Source organism: Dama dama, chromosome X (genome assembly GCF_033118175.1).
Source record: "Dama dama isolate Ldn47 chromosome X, ASM3311817v1, whole genome shotgun sequence".
Taxonomy (NCBI): Eukaryota; Metazoa; Chordata; class Mammalia; order Artiodactyla; family Cervidae; genus Dama; species Dama dama.
The window spans coordinates 54,544,069-54,570,384 of NC_083714.1; the positions used below are offsets into that span (position 1 = coordinate 54,544,069).

Below are 26,316 nucleotides of genomic sequence, written 5' to 3' on the forward strand. Positions count from 1 at the left end.
TAATAATAAATCATTAATATCTGATATTCAGTTCTTTCAAAAAACTCATAAAGATACAAAAAGAATTGATGAGAAAGCAGTCTTATTATGTTATCCATAAATAAGATGTATAGTGTTATAAAATATCACTGAATAATAAAATAATCTACATGCATTAATGTTCCCATTAGATGGGTACATATTCCTTTGTTCTCCAACAGGTTGGTCTTAATGTTATTGAATTCTTTAACATATAAGTAACATATATTTATTTATTTTAGACATTTAAAAAAATACTGTTAAACATCAAGGAGACTGCCACCTAGTGAGGACCACACTTAACATTTGATATATGTCATTCCAGACTTCCTTCTATGCATACATATTTTTTTCCATTTATTTTTATTAGTTGGAGGCTAATTACTTTACAGTATTGTAGTGGTTTTTGCCATACATTGACATGAATCAGCCATGGATTTACATGTGTCCCCCATCCCTATCCCCCCTCCCACCTCGCTCTCCATCCCATCCCTTTGGGTCTTCCCAGTGCGCCAGCCCTGAGCACTTGTCTCATGCATCCAGCCCGGGCTGGTGATCTGTTTCACCCTGGATAGTATATTTGTTTCAATGCTATTCTTTCAGAACATCCCACCCTTGCTTTCTCCCACAGAGTTCAAAAGTCTGTTCTGTACATCTGTGTCTCTTTTTCTGTTTTGCATATAGGGTTATTGTTACCATCTTTCTAAATTCCATATATATGTGTTAGTATACTGTATTGGTCTTTATCTTTCCGGCTTACTTCACTCTGTATAATGGGCTCCAGTTTCGTCCATCTCATTAGAACTGATTCAAATGAATTCTTTTTAATGGCTGAGTAATATTCCGTAGTGTATATGTACCATAGCTACATATTTTTATTTGAAAAAAAATGAAATTATTCTGTGGTTTGTGTCTCAATATGCTTTTCCTACCTAGCGTTTATCTTGGAAAGAACCTTCCACACTGTTGACTCTCTGGTCATGTTCCAGTATATGGAGTCAATCAGTTTTCTATTGTGAGACATTTAGCTTCTTTCTCACCTTTTGCTATTATAAACAGTGTTTTGGTGACTAAATCTTTGTGTACATCATTAAATATTTATGGCTTCTACATATTAACTTCAATAAGAATGACCTAATATAATAGCATATGCTTTTAAAGCACTCATGGTATTTGATGTTGTGAAGTTTACATTATTTGTACCTGGTCCGGCTATATAGCAAGCATCCTTTTTATAAAGGTAGAAAAGAAGAAGAAAAAGCAAGGAAGAGGTGAAACAACTCATAAGAATCGCACTTCTTAACATGGCCTGCTGATTCCAGTCTTAAATCTCCCAAGCAGAGAGAAGTGGGGAAGAAGAGCAGAGACTGGGGAATGAGGGTCTTTATCAAATAATAAATGTCTTGTATATGCAGCAGTTTGCTCTTTTAAAAGTGATCTCGTTTGGGGAATTCCCTAGTGGTCCAGTGGTTAGGACTCTGCATCTCCACTGCTGAGGGCCCAGGTTTGATCCCTGGTTGAAGAACTAGGATCTCTCAAGCCATCTAGTGTGGCCAGAAAAAAACAAAAGTGATCTTATATCAAATCAACATATTGTACACCTTAAATTTACCTAGTGTTGTAAGTCAAGTGTATCTCAGTAAACCTGAAAAAAATAAATTAAAAATATATAGATACATAAAAGTGATCTCACATCTTCTCTCTCTTGGAGACCAAGCCATGGGAGGTGGGCGGGCAGGTCTCACCTCCACACTGTAGATGAGAAAATGGAGCTTGTACCCAGGCTCGCCATTCTGAGCCTTTGGACTCTTAGTCAAGGTCACAGTAGTATTTTGACTGGGCCCTGGCAGGTGCAGAGACTCAGTTGAATGAGTATTCATTGATATTATCATATAATCTCTTCTCACTAACCTGTTATATTATTATACATTGCACATTTTATGGACATCAATGCTTGTACTTTGCCAGAGTGGGGAGGTGACTTCAAAGATGACAGCGTACTTGGCTTTGTATTAAGTCAGCTCGAACACTTATGCTTCTGCAGTTCTTGTGCCTGATTTTCATGGGTTTTCATACCCTGTGCTGGGTCCATGCGTTCTCCATTTGTCCTCCCAACAGTGCCACACCATCACGTGGCTCCATATTTGATGAAAGAGGGAAAGGAAGTGACAAGAGGCCGTGAGCTCAGTACCCAGGTCAGAGCCACCGCAAGAGGTGTGCCTGTCCCAGAGCTCATGCTGTCACCCACCATGCTTACCTCCAAGCTCCTGCTTTCTTTTTTCTTTTAACAGCTTTATTGAGATAGAGTTCACCTGCCAAACTATTCAGTCATTGAAAGTGGACAGTTCTGTAGCTTTGGCTATGTTACATTGTTAGCTTCCTTTTACAGATCTTGTTTCTTAGGTGCTATGAGCTGAGAGACCAGGTAGCAAAGTGTGCTGGGCTTGTGTGTAAAATTAGAGAAGGTTGATTCTGAGAAAAAGCTTGAAGAGCTCTCCCAGGAGGCAGGTGTCCAAACTTCCTTATGGAGACCCTGACAGCTCTATGGCTGTCCTGAGGTTCTGTTTGCTTCCTTTGGGTTTTCTGTGTTAGATTCTAGAATTGAGACTTTTGGGAAAATGACTTGCAGGCATGAGTTGTGATTATAGAGACAGAACCAGGACTGGCTTCCTTTACCTCTCACCTTTTACCGAAGCTGTTTCTGGGTAATGACAAATCCGGTGCAAGCTGCAAGACTAAAATAAAATGTCTGAAGCTTTCTATTTCAAGTAGTGTAACTATTTTTAGGTTAGCACTTAACATTTTTAGATGTGGTGCAAATTGAGAAAAAACTAGTCAAGCAATTAGTTGTTCTCATTGGCTCTGAATCATCCTAACAGTTAAACATGTGTTTCTGGGCACACAGGGAAATCAGAGGTGAACAAACATCCTATTTTGGCAAAATCAGTTTCACTTCATCATGATTGTTAGGGCTCTCTTTTTTTATGGTTTTAATTGAGATTTAGTTGTTTTCCCGATAGCTTAAAATTTCTGAACCAACCCTAGGTGCTGTCGTGGATCCATCCCGAAAACAAGACCGTCATCGTGCGTTGCAGTCAGCCTCTTGTCGGTATGGGTGGTAAACGAAATAAAGAGGATGAGAGATATCTCGACGTCATCAGGGAGACAAACAGACAAGTTAACAAACTCACGATCTATGATGCAAGACCCAATGTCAATGCAGTGGCCAACAAGGTGAGTGTATTTCATGACATGGTTCTACCTTATATACAGAGTGCAGTGTTTCACATGAATGTTGTTGTCATGACCTGTCAACATGTGGATTTAAATTCATTAAACTTTGCTTAAATCAGGAAATGAGTTCACTAAGGTAAAAAGTAGTTTTAATCATAAAACATATCTGAAAAGTTGATTTCCTTAAAATCAAATGAAGGGGGCTTCCCTGGTGGTCCAGTGGTTGAGACTTCGCCTTCCAACGCAGAGGGTGTGGATTTGATCCCTAGTTGGGGAACTGGGATCTCATATGCCTCATGGCCAAAAACCAAAACATAAAATAGAAACAATACTGTAACGAAGACCTTAAAAATGGTACACATAAAGAAAAATCCTTAAAAAAAATCAAATGAAAGTCAACTTTTGATAAACTAGGCAAGTCTAGAGCTGTAATGAACTTGGGTTTTGGCCAAGATATCAGGCATGTGTTAGAATCTCTTGGAGCCCTTTAGGCTATTGACGGTCATCCTCAATGTCAACACTATGTCATTCTCAGTGTATACACTAGGGAGGCATCTGTGGGGATTGTGAGAAGCTGTAATTGTTAAAATCCTAAATTTGTAGCTTTATCGAAGCAGTCTTGTCTCTATACTCAGAAATGTGTGTTCTCATTTATATGAGATAGTCCAAGAAATGAGTAGCTCCATGTATATGAATTTTACAGTTATTTGTGCATGCATGCCAAGTCACTTCAGTCGTGTCCAACTCTTTGTGACTGTATGGACTCTAGCCTGCCAGGCTCCTCTGTCCATGGGATTCTCCAGGCGAGATTACTGAAGTGGGTTGCTGTGCCTTCCTCCAAGGGATCTTCCCAACCCAGGGATGGAACTGAGTCTTTTATGTCTTCTGCATTGGCAGGCGGATTCTTTACCACTAGTGCCACCTGGGAAGCCCTGGTGTCAATGTTTTCAGAGAACTCTTTCTCCAGGGTTTCCTTGGCCTTCTTGAGCAGAGTATGCTGAGTGCACCTACAGTAAAGTGATAAGGCAGTGTTGCCTGCAGGTGTCCCTCGGCAGCTGCTGCAAAGGCCGTTTGCCCCTGCACGACATGGTCCCAGACTCAGAAATACCTTTGACATTCAGTTTCAACTTTTGGGTTTTTTTTTTTTCCTTTTCTCATTACCAGTTGTCACTTATACATGTTCACAGTGGGCCTGCCCCATCCCAACTTTCAGATTTATTGCTGCTGGTCAGATGTAGGCTTACATTTCATCATCTTGGATATTTTGCTGATCCAGAAGTCATTTACCTGGCATCTTGGATTATTAAAAGCACAAGGCAAGAGCCTGAAAGCAAAACAAGTCCTGAAGCAGCTCACCTAGATGTGGTAGTTTCCTAAACAGACCCTGTAATGTCTTTCTACATGGGCGTGTGTGTGGAGCTCCATTCACAATTATTTGCTCACAGATCATGCACCTGACACCTTTATTCCTGGGGAGCCCCCTGCCCCTTATGTATTCCTGGACCAGCTATTTGTTACTGCAGTTGATTTGGGTTTAGATAATGAAAATGATTTTGAAATTATCCAAAAAGCAATCATGAAGTGAAATCAATCAATAGATTAGGAATTAGAAGAAAATATTTAGTAAATTTAGCCCACATATTAATATCTTGTTGTATTATACTTACCTTTATATTTCTGCTATCCTTCATGTATAATTCAGAGTTGAATAAATGCATAAAATGAAGTATTTCCATGTATACATTTAGCCTGAAACAGATATGATATAATATTAAAATGAGGTATTTATTTATTTTTTTATAGGGCCAAGTCTGTCTTTATTTTTTTTTTTCAATTTCTCCTTTATTTATTTATTTATTTTTTCAGTGGGTTTTGTCATACGTTGATATGAATCAGCCATAGATTTACACGTACTCCCCATCCCGATCCCCCCTCCCACCTCCCTCTCCACCCGATTCCTCCGGGTCTTCCCAGTGCACCAGGCCCGAACACTTGTCTCATGCATCCCACCTGGGCTGGTGATCTGTTTCACTATAGATAATATACATGCTGTTCTTTTGAAACATCCCACCCTCACCTTCCCCCACAGAGTTCAAAAGTCTGTTCTGTATTTCTGTGTCTCTTTTTCTGTTTTGCATATAGGGTTATCGTTACCATCTTTCTAAATTCCATATATATGTGTTAGTATGCTGTAATGTTCTTTATCTTTCTGGCTTACTTCACTCTGTATAAGGGGCTCCAGTTTCATCCATCTCATTAGGACTGATTCAAATGAATTCTTTTTAACGGCTGAGTAATATTCCATGGTGTATATGTACCACAGCTTCCTTATCCATTCATCTGCTGATGGGCATCTAGGTTGCTTCCATGTCCTGGCTATTGTAAACAGTGCTGCGATGAACATTGGGGTGCACGTGTCTCTTTCAGATCTGGTTTCCTCAGTGTGTATGCCCAGAAGTGGGATTGCTGGGTCATATGGCAGTTCTATTTCCAGTTAAAATGAGGTATTTAGAAAGGATATTTTAAGGTATATAGAATGCATAAAATGAATATCTTTATCATATTAACTCTAAAGCTCATTTTTGTAGCAGTAGAATTATTGAATGCCGTTTTAAGACTCAGGAAATTTGCCTGTGTATCTAGTCTATTTAGGAATGAAAGGAAGGAAAATATTATGGGGGAAAAAAAAAACCTGGGCTTGAAAAACCTGTGCATCATTCTTTAAAAACCACATTCAGGGTCCCCTCCTCCCTCAGCTGTGTCTTCCTAGCCATCTGTATCCATGGCAACAGTCTGTATTATGTTGTACTAGGTAACTTGGGTTGTTCTTTTTTGTTGAAGAGAACTGAAAAGAAAACTTCAAAACTAATCCAAGTTGGAGATTTTGAACTTCTGGGAACTCAATCTGTGCTTGACTAATAGATTTTTACCCTTCTGACTTCTCTTTGAACCTAATTGTTCTGCCCTTATGGCTATTTAGAAATTTACAATCCCAGATGTAACAGCATTTTAAATTAAACAAACAAACAAAACCCAGAGGCAGACAAGATCCACCACCCTGTGATGAATTAAAGTGGGGCTGTATTAATGTCTGTTTTGGCAGAAACTTTAGTAATGAATTATTACTTTTTCTGTGTATCATCTTCAGTTATTTAAAAAAGAAACTCCAGCATTTGGAATGTCTTTGAAAAATCAGTAACTGTTCACAAACCACATGTCACGTGTCCATGGGAGGGTGATGTGTGTCGTTGTGTGAGAGGCTTGCAGAGCTAGTTCACAGTGGAACAGGCACACTCCTGTTGTGACCTCTGATTGCAGCTGCAAGGTGTTATTCCCTGAAATGTGACCCATGTGCGTGTATATACGTTAGCTGATAGCTATTTAAAAACAATAAAGTGAATGTTTGTTGTCTACTACTGATGCTATTTGTAGCAAGCTTTAAAAACACATTACTGTTTAAATAAAAAACAATTTCTCACCTGGAGTCTGTGGAGATCAAGGCCTCTGGCTTGTCTGGAGACATATGTCTCCAGGTTTGAAGTTCAAATGGTAGCCTTCCACTGCAGGAAACCTTCTCTGTGACTAACCCTGGAAAAAAACCATAGGATGTATTGGCCCTTCTGTCCCAACCTACAAATTGTTGTAAATAAAAAGAGAAGAGGTTTTCTGTGGCAGTGGCAGGCATGTGGTTTGTCTGTCCTCGACTTTGACTGTTTACTTACCTTTACTTGTGAGTTTACATATTCATATGTTTTTATGATGTTAATTAGCACCCTTCCATTTCTGCTTGCTTTCTTCACAGGTTCCTGAATGATTTAACCTTTTCTTAAAAGGCCAGAGGCCATGTGTTCCATGGCATTTTCAAACATTAAGCAGAAATCAGCCCAGTTCCTAAACAAAATTGTAGCATTTCTTTTTGTCTTAATGGAAAACAGGCATCTTCACGACCCTGTGAAGGGGAAGTGACGCCCACCCTGGCAGGTTGATGCTGGCAGGCACCATGGCAGGTGGTAGCCATCTCATCTCCTCTTGAAACCTTTTGTCCTTCGAGGGCCAACCACATGCAGCACTGTCCCTGGCGTTTTTGCGTAGCACACGGACAGTCACGGGGCACTAGAAAAGGTTCAGGCTTTGAAATCAGATGACTTAAATTCTATTGCTTACCTCTGACTTTGGGGGTAGTTAAATAGCATCTGTTCTTATTTGCAAAATGGAGATAGTAATAGCTGTCTTGTAGCATTGTTGTAAGAATTAGATACAATGATGTAAAGCAAGAATCGCCGTATCTGGGATGTCAGAGAGGCTCATTAAATGGTGGCTGGTGTTAGCTGTTATAGAGCCCAGCTCCTTTTAATCTTAGGAGACCTCAATAGTATTACCTCCTGTTCTTCAAGAGACAACATTGAGGCTCAGAGAGGTTAAGTGCTTTGCCACAGGTTGCACAGCAAAGAGGGGCTGAAGCTGAGCTATCGACCTGGGTCTGTCTCCAAAGCCTGTCTTTTTCCTCTAGCTTATCGTGTCCCATTTGAGCCTGCCCTTGGAGTACTGTTAAAATCGGATAGAAGATGAGAACCATTCAGAACCAGCTCTTGCCTTTCCAGATCCAGAAGAAGAGCTAGTAATTAGAGAACATTTTGAAAATGATTTTTTTCTTGCAAATACAGATTCCCAGGAAATTGCCAGCTCCCCATCATTTTTTTCCAGCTCAGAGTGTGACTAATAAATATTGTTGAGGCCTAGTGTCAGATGGGAAGTCGAGTCACATCAATTATTAAATCAAAGTTGCAAGGTTTTAGGTTAAGATTTGGAGGACTAATAACCTTTGAAATATTTGTGTAAGTAATGGAAGAAATAGAAAACCCAGCTTACTGTTTTGTGTGTCTTGTTTCTTAGGCAACAGGAGGAGGATATGAAAGTGATGATGTGTATCATAACGCCGAACTTTTCTTCTTAGACATTCATAACATTCATGTTATGCGGGAATCTTTGAAAAAAGTCAAAGACATTGTTTATCCTAATGTGGAAGAATCTCATTGGTTGTCCAGTTTGGAATCTACTCATTGGCTGGAACATATCAAGGCAAGTATATGTTTTGAAAAAAGATGTATATATATAAAAAGAAAATAATTGTTCAGTGAAACAGGAAATTGTTTTAATTCCTTAAATTGAAAAAAAAAATTGAACGGTGAGAGAAACAATATTTGTTGTTTAGGGCCGGCAGTTTGTGTTTCTTTACAATTTGCTTACCTGGAGTAAAGATATTCTTGAGAGTTTGTGGAGATGTCACTTTCCAACTCATCAATAGCGAGTAGTTGAGCCTTTCCCCCAGGTTTATGTAACTATTACTGCATATGACCTTCAAGAACCTGGAGCAATTGTTTTTGTTGAAACTAATCTCAATGGACTTAAAGAATGAGTTTTGTGTTTTTATTATAGTCAATCCTTTGTCTTGATAGAGGCATCTAAAAGCTCCATTTTTTTAAAAGTACTTGAAACTATGTGAGGAAACTAACAACTTTAGAAACTGCAATTTATTTCTGTAAACAAACAAGGGACTTCCCTCATGGTCCAGTGGTCAGGGTGTCTGTGCTTCCACTGCAGAGGGTGCAGGTTTGATCCCTGGTTGGGGAGCTTATGTATGCATTTATATTCTCCCAAAGTTGATATGTTGATACCCTGACCCCCAGTGCCTTGGGGTGTGACCTTATTTGGAAAGAGGGTCATTGTAGATGTGATTGGTTACAACAGGTTCATACTGGGGTAGCGTGGACCCTTAATTCGATAAGGCTGGTGTCCTTATGAAAAGGGAAGATTCGGACACAGAGACATGCTCAGAAAGATACCATCTGAAGATTGGAATTATGCTGCCAGAAGGCAGGAACTACCAGAAGCTTCGAGACAGGCCTGGAACAGGTCCTTCCCTGGAGCCTTCAGAGGGAGCATGACCCTGCCCACACCTTGATCTCGGACTTCTAGCGTCCAGACTTAAGAGATGATATATTTCTGTCGTTTAAGCCCCCAGTCTGTGTGACACTATTACGATAGCCCTAGTGAACTCATATAATCACATATGTGAAAGAAGGTTTGACATGTAGTTTGGCTTTGTGTCTGTTTGTCTTGTTTTTTAATACCTACTTACCTCAGCTTCCCTGTTGGTAAAGAATATGCCTGTAGTGTGGGAGACATGGATTTGATCCCAGGGTCAGGAATATCCCCTGGAGAAGGGAATGGCAACCCATTCCAATAGTCTTGCCTGGAGAATTCATGGACAGAGCAGCCTGGCGGGCTATAGGCCATGGGGTTGCAAAGAGTTGACTGAGTGACTAACACTTTTCACTTTCACTTTGTCTTTGAAAGCAGTTTCTGCAGAGGAAAAACAACAAACCTTGTAGTTCCTGGCCTTCCATTTTCAGAACCTTTTCCGTTCTAGATGTTAAGAGTATTTTATTTATTTATTTATTTTTTCTCTAGAAAGAAGTACGTAATCATCTTTTTTTTTTTTTTTTTTGAGTTTTGTCATACATTGATATGAATCAGCCATGGATTTACACGTATTCCCCATCCCGATCCCCGCTCCCACCTCCCTCTCCACCCGATTCCCCCGAGTCCTCCCAGTGCACCAGGCTGGAGCACTTGAGGAGTATTTTAAAGCAGGACTTTTTACTAGGGTTAAAGGCTTTATGTTCAAATTTAAGCAGTCCCTTCCAGCTGGCCATTTACTCACATGAATTTCTTTGCCAGCTTGTTTTGACGGGAGCCATCCAGGTCGCAGACAGGGTTTCTTCGGGGAAGAGCTCGGTGGTGGTGCACTGCAGTGATGGTTGGGACAGGACAGCCCAGCTGACGTCCCTGGCCATGCTGATGTTGGACAGCTTCTACCGGAGCATCGAGGGCTTCGAAATATTGGTCCAAAAAGAATGGATCAGTTTTGGACATAAATTTGCATCTGTAAGTAAACAAAACTGATTTTTAAATTATCTGATTACCACCTGGGATTAAAAAAAAGCTCGTTTGTGAAACCACTGATTTTCTTTTAAAAAGAAAATCTGAGTAGTATTATAAAAAAACACTCTGCAGGTTTGAAAATGTGTGGCGCCTTGGGTTTAGCCAGTCTTTTCAGGAGACATGTTCATCCATCTGTGCCATATACAGTTTCACTTGAAAGTGATATGGAAAGTGTTTCAGTTGTAATTGTACAAAAGAAGGAAGATGCTCCTTTCTCAACTAATATTATAACTACTAGAGCCAAATATTTGTAGATATGCTAGACTTTTGTTGAGACTTTTGCTATCTTCTGATAGATATTTTGAAGACCAAGAGAACCTATTAAAATGTCTGTTTGCAGGTCTGGTTTCCAGACACCCTTTGAATAAGCATTTTGAACAAGTTCCACAGATGGTTCTGCTGAAGTGAACCCATATACCGTTTTAGAAACACTGCTGTGTAGCCTTGTAGCCTGCATCTAAATTTCATAAGTACTATGAACAGCATTGTCAGGTAGAAAGAATCATTGTTGATGGTGAAGTTTTTGACTTGTTTTCAAGAAAGAACTTTTTTACAAATAATTTTTAATTATAATAATCACACCCTTTTGGATATGGTTTCAAGATATGAAACTTTCAGATTGGTCCCTTAGCAACTGGTAATAGTCTGCGGGGTGATCTGCTCCAGTCTACCTGCAGCTGCGCAAAACTCTGATTGGATAGAATAGTTGTAGTGCTCACATAGGATCATGATGCTTTCTCAGTTTGTATTGATATTTTATAGAAGTTTATAAGCTTAATTTCCATTGTTTTGAAACCTTACATTATTTTCTTTATTGCCATGGGGAAAAATACTATTCACTCTCTGAGAAACTGGGTGTTTGGAAGGCAGATTGCTGAGTTGTAACTGTCACATCTTGTGGGTTATACCTTTCTCAGTTTTAAAACAAATCATCAATTCCTTTCAGAGAATAGGTCATGGTGATAAAAACCATGCCGACGCTGACCGATCTCCTATTTTTCTCCAGTTTATTGATTGTGTATGGCAGATGTCAAAGCAGGTAAGAGATATATTGGATGAAAATACATTTGATTTAATCTTTAAATATCTTGATACAGTACCTGAGATTTGTGTCAGACTAACACTAACACAGGGTAGAGTTAGAGATACAACAAGTTTGGCCATGTGCAAATAATTTTGGACACCGGGTGATGGGTACATGGGGTTCACTTTTTTAATCCTCACTGCTATTTATATTGACTGGAATTTTTCATAATGAAGTTTTTAAAATTTAATATTTAATGATACTCTCTCTGCTAATGGAGGAGCAATGCAATTGACACCACCAGTCATCTTTTCCAATTTATCCTACGCTGGTGTTTGTGTATGGGCATGTCTGCTGCCTTAGACGGCTGTAAATAATTAAATCACCTCAAATTTCCTGTATGCTCAGGAGAACCCAGAAAATGGGCTTGTTTTCCCATTTGACTCTTTATTCCTTTACTTGATGCTCATTTATGCTCTCCAGCCCTGGGCAGAGCACCAACAGATGAGCCAGAGGGCGCTGCAGACTTCAGCCTCAGCTGTCCCCCCAGAACAATTATGCACCTCTTCTTAGCTCTATGAGATCAGCCTCAGGTTTTCATGTGTTCCTTACCTGTTTGTTTCTGTCTAGTTCCCTACAGCTTTCGAATTCAATGAACGGTTTTTGATTACAATTTTGGATCATCTATATAGCTGCCGCTTTGGTACATTCTTATACAACTGTGAATCTGCTCGAGAAAAACAGGTGAGTGAAAAATGCTCATCTTTTTAGTTGAAGGGTCACCAAAATGTGTCTAGTCTGCCATGATATACAAAGAATTTGATAGCTTGGCTTGTGGTGAATGTAGAGTGTCTCATTTTGTACCCCACGCTTGGGCTTTTTCACTTCAACCAAAGGTTATTGAGTTTGTGGTGTGGCCTTCATGAGTAAGACGTTGACTTTTCCCTTAGAGAATAAGAATGATTTTTTTGTTGAGGTATAGATGATTTACAATACTATGTAAGTTTCAGTATATAACACAGTGATTCAATAGTTTCATAGATTATACTCCATTTAAAGTTCAGTTCAGTTCAGTCGCTCAGTCGTATCTGACTCTTTGCGACCCCATGGACTGCAGCACGCCAGGCTTCCCTGTCTATCACCAATTCCCAGAGCTTACTCAAACTCATGTCCCTTGAGTTGGTGATGCCATCCAACCATCTCATCCTCAGTTGTCCCCTTTTCCTCCCACCTTCAGTCTTTCCCAGCAGTAGGGTCTTTTCAAATGAGTCAGCTCTTTGCATCAGGTGGCCAAAGTATTGGTGTTTCAGCTTCAGCACATTAAAGTTATTATGAAATAATGGTTATGTTTCCCAATGCTGTATATCCTTGTAGCTTATTTAGTTTATACCTAATAGTTTGTACCTGTTATTCCCCTACACCTATACTTCCCCTCCCATCTTCCCTCTCCCCGCTAGTAATCACTAGTATGTTCTCTATATTGGTGAGTCTGTTTCTGTTTTACTTTATTTCTTCACTTGTTTTATAGACTCTTCATATAAGTGAAAGCATACAGTATTTCTCTTTCTCTGACTTATTTCACTGAACATAATCATCCCCTCAAGGTTCAGCCATGTTGCTGCAATTGGCAGCACTTAATTCTTTATGGCTGAGTAGTAATCCATTGTATATACATGGCACATCTTATTTGCCCATTCACCTGTTGATAGACAGTTAAGTTGCTTACATATCTTGGCTATTGGAGTAAGCATGGCTATTAAAGGCATGCAAGGTCACCCTCCCAAAACGCCATAAAAATGTCAGTAAGGGAAAATTTTTAAAAGGCATTAACCCACAAGAACAGGGGGAAATAAGAAAGGAGAGTCAGCAACAAACTTGGAACCTGGAAAGATAGTAGATAAGTGGAAAATAACTTCACTTGAGAATCTCATACCAGCAGTAGGGAGGGCAAGAACCAGTCCACTTTGCATCGCGGGAACCCCAGATGACTCAGGGCTTCTGGGACAAAGGGGGAAGGATAAGATACCCTGAAGGTGTGTTTAGAATACGCAGGCAGCTTTCCTGGATTACCCCCACCCATCTCTGGAGTTGAGGACAGAGGTTTCTTCTTGAGAAAGAGTGAGAGTAGGTCTCCAGGCTGGAGACCCGAGTATCATCAGGGGTTGAATAAATGGAACAGCTGGCTTGCAAGGGCCTCGACCCATATCCCCTGCTGACTCCTCACATCCTGGCAGCAGGTCCTTATCTTTCAGGTAGGAGCCTTCTCTGTTGGCAAGGAAGGAGAGAGAAGGGAACCCTTGGATATTGCTGGTGGGGGTGTAAAATATCATGGGAGCCAGCATTTCTACTCCCGAGTATGTACCCAAGAGGGAGGAAAACAGGGGTAAGGCAAAAACTTAGTGCAGGGCAGCCCTACTCATAATGGCTAAAAGGCCTCAACAACCCCATCATCCATCAGCTGATGAACAGACAAACTAAATGTGGTCTGTCCATTCAATGGAATATTATCCAGCCATCAGAAGGAATGGAGTTCTCACCCACAATACAAATGGATGACCCTTGAAAACATGTGTACTGAAAGGAGTCAGACATAAAAAGGCACATATGATATGATTACATTTATCTGAAATGTCTAGAAAATCAAGTCCATAGAAATAGATAGCAGACTAGTGGTTGACAGGGGGCTGAGGGAGGGGAGAATGGGGAGTATATATGGGCCTTCCTTTGGGGATGATGAAAATGTCTTAGTGCTTGACAGAGGTGGTGGCTGCACACCACGGAGAAAGTACTAAAAGCATTTTAGTACTAAAAGTTCACCATTGTAGACTAAAGTGATGAATTTTATGGTATGTGAACTACACTGAACTTTATAAAACAGAAAGAATCATCTCTGGAGAAACTGACTAGCCCAAGAAGGACCTCAGCATTTGCTGAGTCATAGCAATCTAAACCCTAAACATGGATCTCATCAAAGCTATGCTATATATTGGGGGTTCCCAGGCAGGACAGAGGGTGTGAGCACAGCAGCAGGGGTGGGAACCATTCTCGCTGTGACAGTGTCAAGAGTTAATGCCTATAAATGTGTAGTCAAAAAGTAGCAAGAGGATGGTGTTTCTCCAAGATGTGGAGGTAAGTACCAAATAACCAGATACACTTAAAAAGTCAAACACAGTTTTTGTTTGGGGGAGAAAGGTGAGAGACTGCTTCTTCCATAACAAACCTTGTCTAGCTGTTTGAGTTTAAGTCAACTGTGTGCATGTGTAAAAATAAAAACAAGCATGCAAATAAAGACAAGGCAGTGTAGATTGTGGTGGAGAAGGCAATAGCAACCCACTCCAGTACTCTTGCCTGGAAAATCCCATGGACAGAGGAGCCTGGTAGGCTGCAATCCATGGGGTCGCTAAGAGTCGGACACGACTGAGCAACTTCACTTTCACTTTGCACTTTCATGCATTGGAAAAGAAAATGGCAACCCACTCCAGTGTTCTTGCCTGGAGAACCCCAGGGATGGGGGAGTCTGGTGGGCTGCTGTTTATGGGGTCGCACAGAGTCGGACACGACTGAAGTGACTTAGCAGCAGCAGTGTAGATTGTGGCATCCAAAAGGGTCAAAAGAAGTTTTAGGTGGATCCCAAGAAGGCAAAATTATGCTGCTGTTATTACTATTCACATTCACAAAATCTGTATGTTCAAGGGATTTCTTCAGTCACTTATTTCAAGCTGTTCTTTCCAGCTTCCACTTTTATCTTATTGGTCCTTTCTTCTTGATTTTTTAAATTTACATATATTTTAATTGAAGGATAATTGCTTTATAGAATTTTGTTGTTCTCTGTCAAACATCAACATGAATCAGCCATAGGTGTACATATGTCCCCTCCCTCTTGAACCTCTTATCACCAGAAAGAGTTTCCAGTTCTGCCTTCAATAATTTTAATACTTGCCCTTTTATTTCCCAAGTTTTGATTTTCCTCTATTTATGATCAGAACTGGTAAAAAAAAAAAAAAAAGAAAACTATAATTGAAAATCAATGAGGATATGAACATCTGTATGAAATGATGGGCACCAGACGGAAAAAGTGAAGCTTCACTGAAGTCGGGTATCCAGGTGTTTCAAATATCTGGATATTGGCATGATGCATTAAACCTCTGGATGTTCCATTAACCTAACTATCTAGATGCAAACTGTCAAGTAGACCCAGGTTAAGATTTTGTAGTTTGAACAAACACAAAAATGGAAAAAGTCAGTGAGATCTTGTGATAATTTTTCCTTGCTGCTGAATTCAAAAGAGCATGGTGCCCATCTGTTCGTGAATGTTTTCCCAGCCAGGAATAGTTTTCTTAGGTCAGTGAATTGCATTTAATGTTATAGCATCCTGCCCCTCTCTCTTCCGGCAAAAACAGAGGCTCTCAAGCCATTATGTATGCAAATATCAGGAAGTGGTGCTCAGCACTCCGGGCACAGGAGGCTTTTTGAGCTATTATGGGGATAATGTACATGTGTGATTCGAGTTGACACTCAGCTGTATCGCCACAGCCTGAAAAATGGTTTGTGTACTGGGGTGTATTTTTACTTAGACTTTCCACTTTCTCTTTCCTCTAGAAAGTTACAGAAAGAACCGTTTCTTTATGGTCACTGATCAACAGTAATAAAGACAAATTCAAAAATCCCTTCTACACTAAGGAAATCAATCGAGTGTTATATCCAGTTGCCAGTATGCGTCACTTGGAACTTTGGGTGAATTACTATATTAGATGGAACCCCAGAATCAAGCAACAAGTAAGTGAAGTAGCATTGTGAATTCAGTGATGTCAAATGAGTACTAGCTCAGGACTTTGATAATGTTATGTAGTAGTTATTTAAAAATAGTATGAAAGGAAAAATAGCAGAGTAAAAAAATGACACTTGCTTTTAATCCCAACTTCAGTTAAAAACTGTTTTTAATGCCTAAACCATTTATTTTGATTGCTGTTGAACTAATATTTTCCTGCCAACATGAGTAATGCAGTTTTTTAAAACTAAAATCTAAGCTAATTTTTTTTATTGGAGTATAGTTGCTTTACAATGTTGTGTTAGTTTCTCTGTACAGCAAAGTGATTCAGCTATGTGTATACATGTGCTGTGCTTAGATGCTCAGTCATGTGTGACTCTTTGCAACCCCATGGACTGCAGTCCACCAGGCTCCTCTGTCCATGGGGATTCTCTAGGCAAGAATACTAGAGTGGGTTGCCATGCCCTCCTCCAGGGGATCTTCCCGACCCAGGGATCAAACCCAGGTCTCCCACGTTGCAGTCAGCTTCTTTACTGTCTGAGCCACCAGGGAAGACCAAGAATACTGGAGTGGGTAGCCTGTCCCTTCTCTAGGGGATCTTCCTGACTCAGGAATCGAACTGGGGTCTCCTGCATTGCAGGAGCTACCTGCATTACCACCTGAGCTACCAGGAAGCCCATATGGATACATATATCTCCTATTTTTTGGATTTCCTTCCCATTCAGGTCACCACAGAGCATTGAGTAGAGTTCCCTGTGCTCTACAGTCAATTCTCATTAGTTATCTATTTTGTACATAGTAGTATATACACATCAGTCCCAATCTCACAATCCATTACACCCCTTGGTATCCATAAGTTTGTTATCTACATCTGTGTCTCTATTTCTGCTTTGCGTATAAGTTCATCTATGCCATAAGATGTAAACGAATTTAAATCTCTGGAAAATTTCTGAGTGTTTATAAAGTCAAGGATTTCCTTTAATGACTAAAAGTTGTTACACCTCATAAGAAGGTTCTTTCCAGAAACTAGACTGAGATAATCCTTCAAGGAAAAGAAACATTTTCTATTATCTATTCACATCTATGTACTTGTCAACTAATATCAGAGTGCTTTTTACCGAAAGTCTTTACTTCTAAAATAAAGATAATTGATCTGTCAAAGGACAGTACAGTCAATTGGCCATTTATCAGTCAAACATGGAAACAGTGATTTTTGAAGCAAAAGACTCCACATTTTATTAAAGGCACAGTCAGGCTTTCTCCCACTCCTATTGCATCCAAGATCAGAAGGAAAGTCCAGCCTATTTGTGAGGGCTCAGCAGTACATCCATTGAGCGACTTGTTCTAAGCACTGTAAGTATTAAGTATTTGCAATCACTCTTTCTAAAGGTTTGCACACTTCCTGTGGTTATGATGGTTGAATACCTGTTCTCCCAGGCCAGTCTTACATAAGTGTCAGCTTTAATCCCACTACACATAGTCAGGCAATAGAAGGGTCCGGTGCCCAGTCTGACTCTGGATTGTTTATTCCACTCAGGCAGCTGGCTACATGCCAGTGTGTGTACCCTCTTGCCACCAGGGAGATGCACGTTTAAGCTGGCCCTCTTGTTTCAAGGTCTCTGCTTGCTTGCCTGAAAACCTTTTGCAGTTTCATGATGGTTGAAGTGTATGATCTTTTGGAAAGTGACAGATCCCAGGGCTTGAGAACATTCACTTGTTTAGTTTAGGATTTGAGAAGTACACAGAGGGAGTGTATTTAGCTGTAGTTCGAGCATTTGGAACATCAAATAAAGAGGAAATAGGAATTTTCCCAAGATTCTAAGCACTGTTGCACAGGACATGTTTCTTTGCTGGTTAAAAAATACTGTATAGATGAGCCCTGTTTCTCCTATAAATTTTACCTTTTCTGTATTTATCATGGCTTAAAAAAGATAACTGTTGGTGATTAGAAAATGTTGATAGTTTCTGTACAGATTCTGTAGTCTCTTCTCCTCATCCATCTGTACTTGGAGAAGCTCTTGAAATTCCATGCACTTAGAGCAATTCACTTATCACATACAAAGGTAATGAGAATTGTGTGACAAGTCAGGTTTTCAGTGACATCACTGGAAGAACTTACTATGACGTGTCTCTCCCCCTTATTCTCCAGAACTGAGCCAAATGGAACTGAGCCAGGTAGGAGTGAAAATTTCTTTGATTGAGGTTTTTATTTTGAGACAGCGATTGGTCTGTATTATGATCTGTGAGATTTACTCCAAGAAAATAACTCACCTTTCCTATATAGATTTTCTGAATGTCAAGAGTCCTTTATACATCTTTGTGTCGTTTGGCATCTTGCATTTTCATCTGCCAAATAGCATGCATCAGGCACTGGGGGGACCCAGAGATTAACAAGAGCTGGTTTCTGTCCACAAGGAGCTCCCAGACTGCAGGGGCACCCAGGAACAGAAGTTGATGATCAAGCTCGAGGAGAAATGTGAACTAAGTGCATCAAATTTCCCAGAAGATCTTATGCAGAACATTATTTCATACAGAAATAGATTACAATCCAATCACACAGGACTTTTCAAATTCTATAATGTACACCTAAAAGAATATACTTAACCACTGAAATTGTTCTTCAGTTATGTGGCCTGGTTGATATACAGGTAGTTGTTGAATGCCACGGGCATTCACAGCACTATGGTAAGCTATCGGTGTTGAAAGATGTAGAAACATATCCAGCCTCTCCCCACGGTGAGCTATTCCCTGAGAAGAAGGCAGGGTTAGGCTAATGTGCTTTTTTAAAAGCTGAATCCACTGGCCCTTGCTACAACCTCAAAACTGAGAGTTGATGGCAAGACCAATTCTTATATTTGACAAACTGTGAAGAGGCAAACTTGGTACTTTTATTTAATATGAGGAAGTTGCTCAGGCCAAAAGCCAATGGAGAATTTAGTCCCGTAAACCTAAGTGAGACCTTCAGCTGCTGGTGTGTTGCATATTGTCTTTGGGGACATCTGCACTCCATGTGGCTCTGAACCAGGGTTGCCGCAGGCAGATCCTGTTTTAGGATGACAACAAGGACAGATCTTCACAGGCTTATCTGGGTGGGGTTTAAGTCATTTCTGATAGAAAAGTTAGAAAGGAATATGGATATGAAAATAAGTTGAAGCCTAAAATACCTGTGTAGCCACTGACTGCCTGTTCCTGGCATGCTCCTTACTTCATACTTCTTTCCCCTAGGGACACATCGAGGTGTGGGATTTACAGTCACTTGACTATGAATTTCATTTCTTGCTGTTCTGTCCTGTGATATGCAGTCACAAATGGACTCTTTCCTTCTATTATATCCCTAAATTGGTCCTCTTTGTCTCTAGGCTAATGACTGCTAGACATCTTTTGTACCCACTACCAGACTGAATGATCTTTTTATTTCTAATAGTTTTCTAACTCTATAGCCTTGTCCATCATTGGCAAAAATGATTGTTTTACCTCTCATTTCTTTTTTCTTGTCTTGCTGGTACAATAACAAATAGATTCTACTAGTCTTATGGAAAAGAGAAGTTTTAAAAATAGCCAAGAGCATTTTGGAGGAGAGTGTTGAGGAAACCCTTGCCCTGACACGTTAGGACTTATCTGAAGCAGAACAGAACCCAGAAACAGAGATTGGAGATGCAGAGGCTGGGAAGGGGGAAGAATGGACCATCGATGGTAAATGTGTAGTGGTCCATGGTCCTGGCACAGCAAATGGAGCCAGTGCACATGGAGTCCTCTTCCCCAAACCTGCTACTCCCACTGGCTTCCACATCTCAGTGCTTGGCAGCTCCATCCTACATGCCCTGGCCAGAAACCTGAATGGCATCCTTTTCCCCCACTTTAAAAACCAGCCTTATTGAGGTATAATTGATACATAATAATCTGCACATGTCCAAAGTGTGCAGTGCGGTAGGTGTTCATATGTGTCTGTACATGTGAGACTCTGACCACATTAGAGGTCATACACACACCCATTGCCAGCAAGCACTCCCGTCCCTGTAGGTGAGCTTCCATTTAGCACACAGTCATCCTTGCCTTCCCTGCTCTCTCGCCACTTGTCCCAGGCTGTCAGGAGAGCTTGCAGGGCTCCCAGCCTCCTCACTGACGCCTCTTTCTCGAACACCCTGCTTTGGCCACGCTGGGCTCCTTGCTCAGCCTCGAGACCCTCAGCCGTCTGCCTGGCCACCTCCCTCCCCTCCCCGCAGCCCTCCCCTAAGAGTCACCTTCTCAAGGTGACTCACCCCCACCACCCTGTTGAGAGTGTCACTCACCCACAGTGTGTCCCTGTCCCTCCCACCATGCTCTACTTTTCTGTAGTCCTTATCACCTTCCACGTCCTGTGGACCTCCCAGGGTCATCATTGTCTTTGCTGTTTGTCTGTCTCCCCCTGCTGGAAGAGAAACACCACAGAAGTGGGAGTTTGGGCCTCCTTTAGGTGGCACTAGTGGTAAAGAACCCACCCGCGAATGCAGGATACATGAGACCTGGGTTCCATCCCTGGGTCAGGAAGATCTCCTGGAGGAGGGCATGGCAACCCACTCCAGTATTCTTGCCTGGAGAATCCCATGGATGGAGGAGCCTGATGAGCTACAGTCCCTGGGATCACAAAGAGTCAGACGACTGAGCACGTGCATTCACTGCTGAATCCTGAGTCCCTGGAGCAGTGTCCAGCTCTCAGGGGAGCATATACAGAGAAAAACAGGCAAAGGGTATCAAGGGGCAGTGCACAGCACTTACTGGGCATCAGTCGCTCTACACGCATTCCTGTTCGCATGTCAGTATGCGTGAAAACCTCACATTCTACAGAGCCATACAGTAAAAAGAACAGGGGCTCACAGGAAGGATGGGGCTAGGAGAGAGACGGAGACTTCTCCAAACCCTGCCCCTTTGTAAGCAGAGCACTGAGGAGAGCACCAGTCAGGCCTTGGCAGGCTGTAGCAGGTTGAATGGGGGTCCCCAAAACACACATCCACTTGGAACCTGTGAATGTGACCTTACTTGGATAAAGGGTCCTTACAGATGTGCTTGAGTTCAGAATATCAAGACAAGATCCTCCTATATTTAGTTAGGCCCTAAATCCGAGGACAGGTGTCCTCATAAAAGAAAAGAAGAAGATTTGAAAGCCAGACACATACACGAGATGAGGCTGTGTAAAAACAGAATGATTGCAGTGCTGCGGCCACAAGCCAAGGAAGCCTGGAGCTGCCAGAAGCTGGTAGAGGCAATGAAGTCTCCTCCCCTAGAGTCTGGCAGCCACAGGAAATGAATACAGTCTTAGCTCCTGCCATCTTCTCTGATGCAAGTCCCAAAGAGCATTACAAGTCAGATCTAGGGTGTAGCCTTCTTCATCAGTGTAGCGTCTTCATGGCTTCCTCATTGGTACTTGCAGCTTCAGCACACAGCTTGAAGTGAAAGTGAAAGTCACTCGCTTATGTCCAGCTCTTTGTGACCCCACGGACTATACAGTCCATGCAATTCTCCAGGCCAGAATACTGGAGTGGGTAGCCTTTCCCTTCTCCAGGATGTCTTCCCACCCCAGGGATCGAACCCAGGCCTCCCACATTGCAGGTGGATTCTTTTATCAGCTGAGCCACCAGGGAAGCCCAAGAATACTGGAGTGGGTAGCCTATCCCTTCTGGATCTTCCCGACCCAGGAATCGAACTGGGGTCTCCTGCATTGCAGGTGGATTCTTTACCAACTGAGCTGTAATGCAGTAGAAAGCAGGACAGTTCTAGAAGCCACTAGCCGTAAAGGAAGGCACTTCAGTAGACTTTTGGCAGGCTGGAGATTCACACTAGGCTGCCCGTTGGGGCCAGTGTTCTCTGTCATACATTAATACAGACAGTAGAATGTTAAAAGTTGTGTTAAGGCACAGTGATACAAACTAAACCTACCATGAGATACCAAGTTATACTCACCAAATTGGCAAAGACTATTTTTCTCACATTGCCAAGCACTGGTGACTGGGAACCACCAGGCACCACTAGTGAGACGGTAAGATCATCTCCCCACCTCAGAACAGTCGGACTGCATTTGGTCAAGTGGAACTGATCATACCGTCCTCTTCAGCAGTTCCTTCCCCACACACCAGAACAATTCCTTCAGGTAGCATTCATATACTTGCCTGAGTAGACACATCCAAAGATGGCCCAGCATCACCTGTAATACTGGTTACCATTCCCCTGTGGGGGATAGATAGAGTAGCCGTGGTTTATGTATTCCATGGAACTCAACTGAGATCCAGTTCAGAAATATACTGGCAGATCAAAATGTGGATTGAGAACTAGAGAAAACCACCGTTGAGGTCCAGTTTTACCAAGTAGAGAAGAATGGTGTATTTTGTTTCTGGATATTCACTTAGAGAAAAAGTGTCAAAAGTCTGCACAGGAAGGAAGCCTGCACCCCAGCCTGAGAAGGGTTGTTGCCTCTCAGAGCACAGCAGGGACAGGTGACACAGCAGCCCGGACCTATGCCTGGATAGATGCATTTTAAAAAGATGGCGACACATGTGTGTGGACCTGTGTGTGTGTGAGTTATTTCTTGGTGGCAGATAGCTGGATATCTTTTTATTATCATGAATCTTTGTACTTTTCTGTATTTGCAAATTGTGCAATATTGAAGGAAATGATGTCTATTAATGCCCAATGACAGGGTTTGTTCAGAAGGCAGCAGCCGCAGCAGATGGGGGCACAGGTGCGTCTTGGCAGAAAGCACTCACATCTTCCCTTCTGTCCAGCAGCCAAACCCAGTGGAGCAGCGTTACATGGAACTCTTGGCCCTACGCGATGAGTACATCAAGCGCCTTGACGAATTGCAGTTTGCCAACTCTGCCAAGCTTTCCGATCCCTCGGCCTCACCTTCTAGCCCTTCACAAATGATGCCCCATGTGCAGACTCACTTCTAATAAAGAAAAAAGTTGACTTTTCATTCGGGGCCTCTGTACAAAGTAGGTTAAACTATTTGCCTCCATTTAGAACTTGAACTAACATAATCTTAAACTCTTGAATATGTGCCTTCTAGAATACATATTGCAAGAAAACTACAGTGTCTACACGGCAATCGGAAGAAAGGAGCCCAGATGGGGTTTTGGAAAATCCTGATACCTTCCAAAAGTGGTTTTTGAAAGATAATATTTAAATCATATTTACCTCTTCAATCTCTTCAGAAATATTACGTGTACAATATGTACTTTGTGGGCCTCATTAGAACAACGACATTTTTAACTAAAGGGGGAAAATGTATGTTTATGAGATGGATTTTCCTCAGACTGCTTATAATAGTTGCTTTGGGTGATCTAAAATGAACCTAAATGTGAAAGATGGGTGTTCCTGCCAAAACCAAACTGAGCTCAGCTTCCGAGGCATGATCCCAAAACAAGGTGTTTAAATAATTGCCAAATTTCACACCATCATCTGTGTGATGACTTGAGAAATAGCTGTGTAGATGAGTTTTCCATTATTTTGAAATTTTGGAATATGAAGTATTTTCCCCTAATTTCCAAGAGAAGCATATTTTTATATTAAAAAAAATGATAGGGCCCAGTTAAATATGATTTGATTATTTTTAACATTGCTACTTCTGTTTCCTAAGTTCTTTCATGAGCTTGCCTAGAATTCTGACCTGTTTTCAGGTGGTGGAAAGCCCTTCTCTAGCACTGTTTGAAGATGTTGGATGCATTATGCTGCTTATGTGAATGTTTTCGCAAATGTTGCTCTAGTCAAACTAGCTTATCTGCCAAAGTGTCGGGTTGACCATCTTGGATGTGTGAGCTGTTGCTAGAGCAGCAGCCTCTGAAATAAAAGCCGCAGATGTACATTTGTTGAGCGTATTCTTGAAAGTATGGTGTTTATGAATTTCAATTTCAGTGGTGTTTGACACCCTTTCCCACCCAGGAGTGCATAAAAACTGGTTCTACAAATTTTTACTTGAAGTACCCAGCGGTTTGCTTTTTCAGGTTGTTTTCTTTTTTTGTAGTATTAAATGCAATTTCAAATGCAGTTCTATTTGATATCTGAACTAATTCATTTAGTCAGTATATTTGTAAAAGTTAAAGCTAGAGTTAAAAAGCAATTAATGTGTTTTACAATGATTTATAAAGGTCTATTTATAGCTAATATGGTTTTGTTTTCAATGAATTAAGAGAGATTAAATATATCTTTGTAAATTATTTTATGTCATAGCTTAATGGTTTACCAAATGAGACATCTCAAATGCAGTAGTATAAATGTATAAATTTTGTATGTATAAGAAATTTTATTAGACAGTCTCTTGCTTTTTGTAAACGCTGTAAATATTTCATAAATTAACAAAGTGTCACTCCATAAAAAGAAAAAAAAGCTAATACTAATAGCTGAAAGGATTTTGTGAAATTTCATGACAACTGTTTCATGGCAATAATGACTAAAGACCTGCTGTAATAAATATATTAACTAAACATCACACTCTATTCCCAGGGCTGTAACTTTGTAGTGTATGTGTCTTAAATGTGCATGTTGCCCATCTTATTTGCTTTTCCTGGATCTACTTCACATGCTCTTTATCTTACTAGCAACCTTGTATAGGGCTCTCCCCAAATCCCAACAATATTGGAAATTTAAGTACATTGACAATGCAGATTTTAAGCCACAACTGCCTTTATTTTGGGCTTCCCTGGTGGCTCAGACAGTAAAGAATCTACCTGCAATGCAGGAGACCTGGGTTCAATCCCTGGGTTGGGAAGATCCCCTGGAGGAGAGCATGGCAACCCACTCCAGTATTCTTTCCTGGTGAATGCCCATGGACAGAGGAGCCTGACAGGCTATAGTCCACGGGGTCACAAAGAGTTGGACACAACTGAGCGACTAAATACAGCACAGCACAATGACCTGTGTTTTTTTAAATTTATTTTGTTAAGTATACTTGATTTACAATGTTTTATTAATTTCTGCTGTATGGCAAAGTGATTCAGTTATACATATATATTTTTCCTATTCTTTTGCATAATGGTGTATCATGGATATTGAATATAGTTTCCTGTGCTATACAATAGGACCTTGTTGTTTATCCCTTCTAAATATAGCAGTTTGCATCTGCAAATCCCAAACTCCCACTCCCATCTCTCCCCCACTCCCCTGCCCCTTGGGCACCACAAGTCTGCTCTCTATGTCAGTCAGACTACAACTGTCTTTATTAATGGAAGGATAGCTTTCACAAAAGTGCTGGGTTGCAGAGACATGAGACTTTAGACTCTGGATGGAGAATGTAGCAGTTGATATTAAGGGAGGTTGAGAGACTGAAATAAGTCATACTCAAAGTCTCTTTAGGTAAGAAATATGAAAATTCTTCAGATGCTGTCAACTGGGAGTTGTTTATCTATGCATGTGCTAAGAATACCAAATAGTTATAATAGTTCACTTACCATTTAAAAAATCTGAATAGGACCCTTAAAAGAGTAAGTATCTCATTTAAAACTATGAGTAGGTTTACTCATAGAACTCTGCAGGTTCTTCTTCAGGCACAGCTGTGTTTCACCCTCACTGCACCCTCATGGCCACGCAGTGTTCTCTTGTCCTTGTTGTTCAACCGAGGAGAGCACCGTGGATGCAGGGCTTCACCCACGTGCCCAAAGTTCCAGAGCATTGAAACAGATGTATGCAGGCACCAAACTGAATGCTACCTGTCTTGGATTCCCACTGAATAGCTTTAGCTCTGCCTTCTGGAATGAAATAGAATAAACTCTTCCTGGGGCAGCCCTTCAAGTAATTGGAATCATACATATTTTTGGTAATATAACAGGGTTTCTCTAACTATAGTCATGGTATTTCTGATCTATTTGTGATAAGACAGCAAAGCTCCTCCTTATGCTTTTGGGGAAGAATGATACTCAAAATTGGAAAATCCATTGACCAATATCTCCTTACTTGCAGTCCTCTCTAGAGAATGCAGCTGTCAGTCCTGTGCACAGCTCATGTGGCTTTTGGGAGCTTTAGGCAAAGGTGTGTGTGTGTACTAAATCACTTCAGTTGTGTCTGATTCTGTGTGACCCCATGGACTGTAGCTCACCAGGCTCCTCTGTCCATGGAATTCTCCAGGCAAGAATACTGGAGTGGGTAGCCATTTCCTTCTCCAGGGGAATCTTCCTGACCCAGGGATCGAACCCATGTCTCTTACATCTGCTGCATTGGCAGGTGGGTTCTTTACCACTAGGGCCACCTGGCAGGACTATTATAAAGGGAATGTTCTTAAAATACAGGGATTTATTACAGAGTA

General features: G+C 41.1%; 1 protein-coding gene across 4 annotated transcripts in view; it reads left to right on the forward strand.

Annotated features, from left to right (window-relative positions):
* Positions 1-24,507, forward strand: part of MTM1 (myotubularin 1) — a 92,593-nt gene extending 68,086 nt beyond the window's left edge. For 2 of the 4 annotated variants that reach the window (XM_061136042.1, XM_061136044.1), the window contains 7 exons: positions 3,064-3,252; positions 8,146-8,331; positions 9,994-10,200; positions 11,204-11,296; positions 11,912-12,025; positions 15,881-16,057; positions 22,805-24,507. In XM_061136042.1, coding sequence (XP_060992025.1) covers positions 3,064-3,252; positions 8,146-8,331; positions 9,994-10,200; positions 11,204-11,296; positions 11,912-12,025; positions 15,881-16,057; positions 22,805-22,972 — 1,134 coding nt within the window. In that variant the 3' untranslated portion in view covers positions 22,973-24,507. The remainder of the gene's footprint in view (positions 1-3,063; positions 3,253-8,145; positions 8,332-9,993; positions 10,201-11,203; positions 11,297-11,911; positions 12,026-15,880; positions 16,058-22,804) is intronic. The other 2 variants (XM_061136043.1, XM_061136045.1) reach the window with 2 other exon arrangements.
* Positions 24,508-26,316: the final 1,809 nt, after the last annotated feature.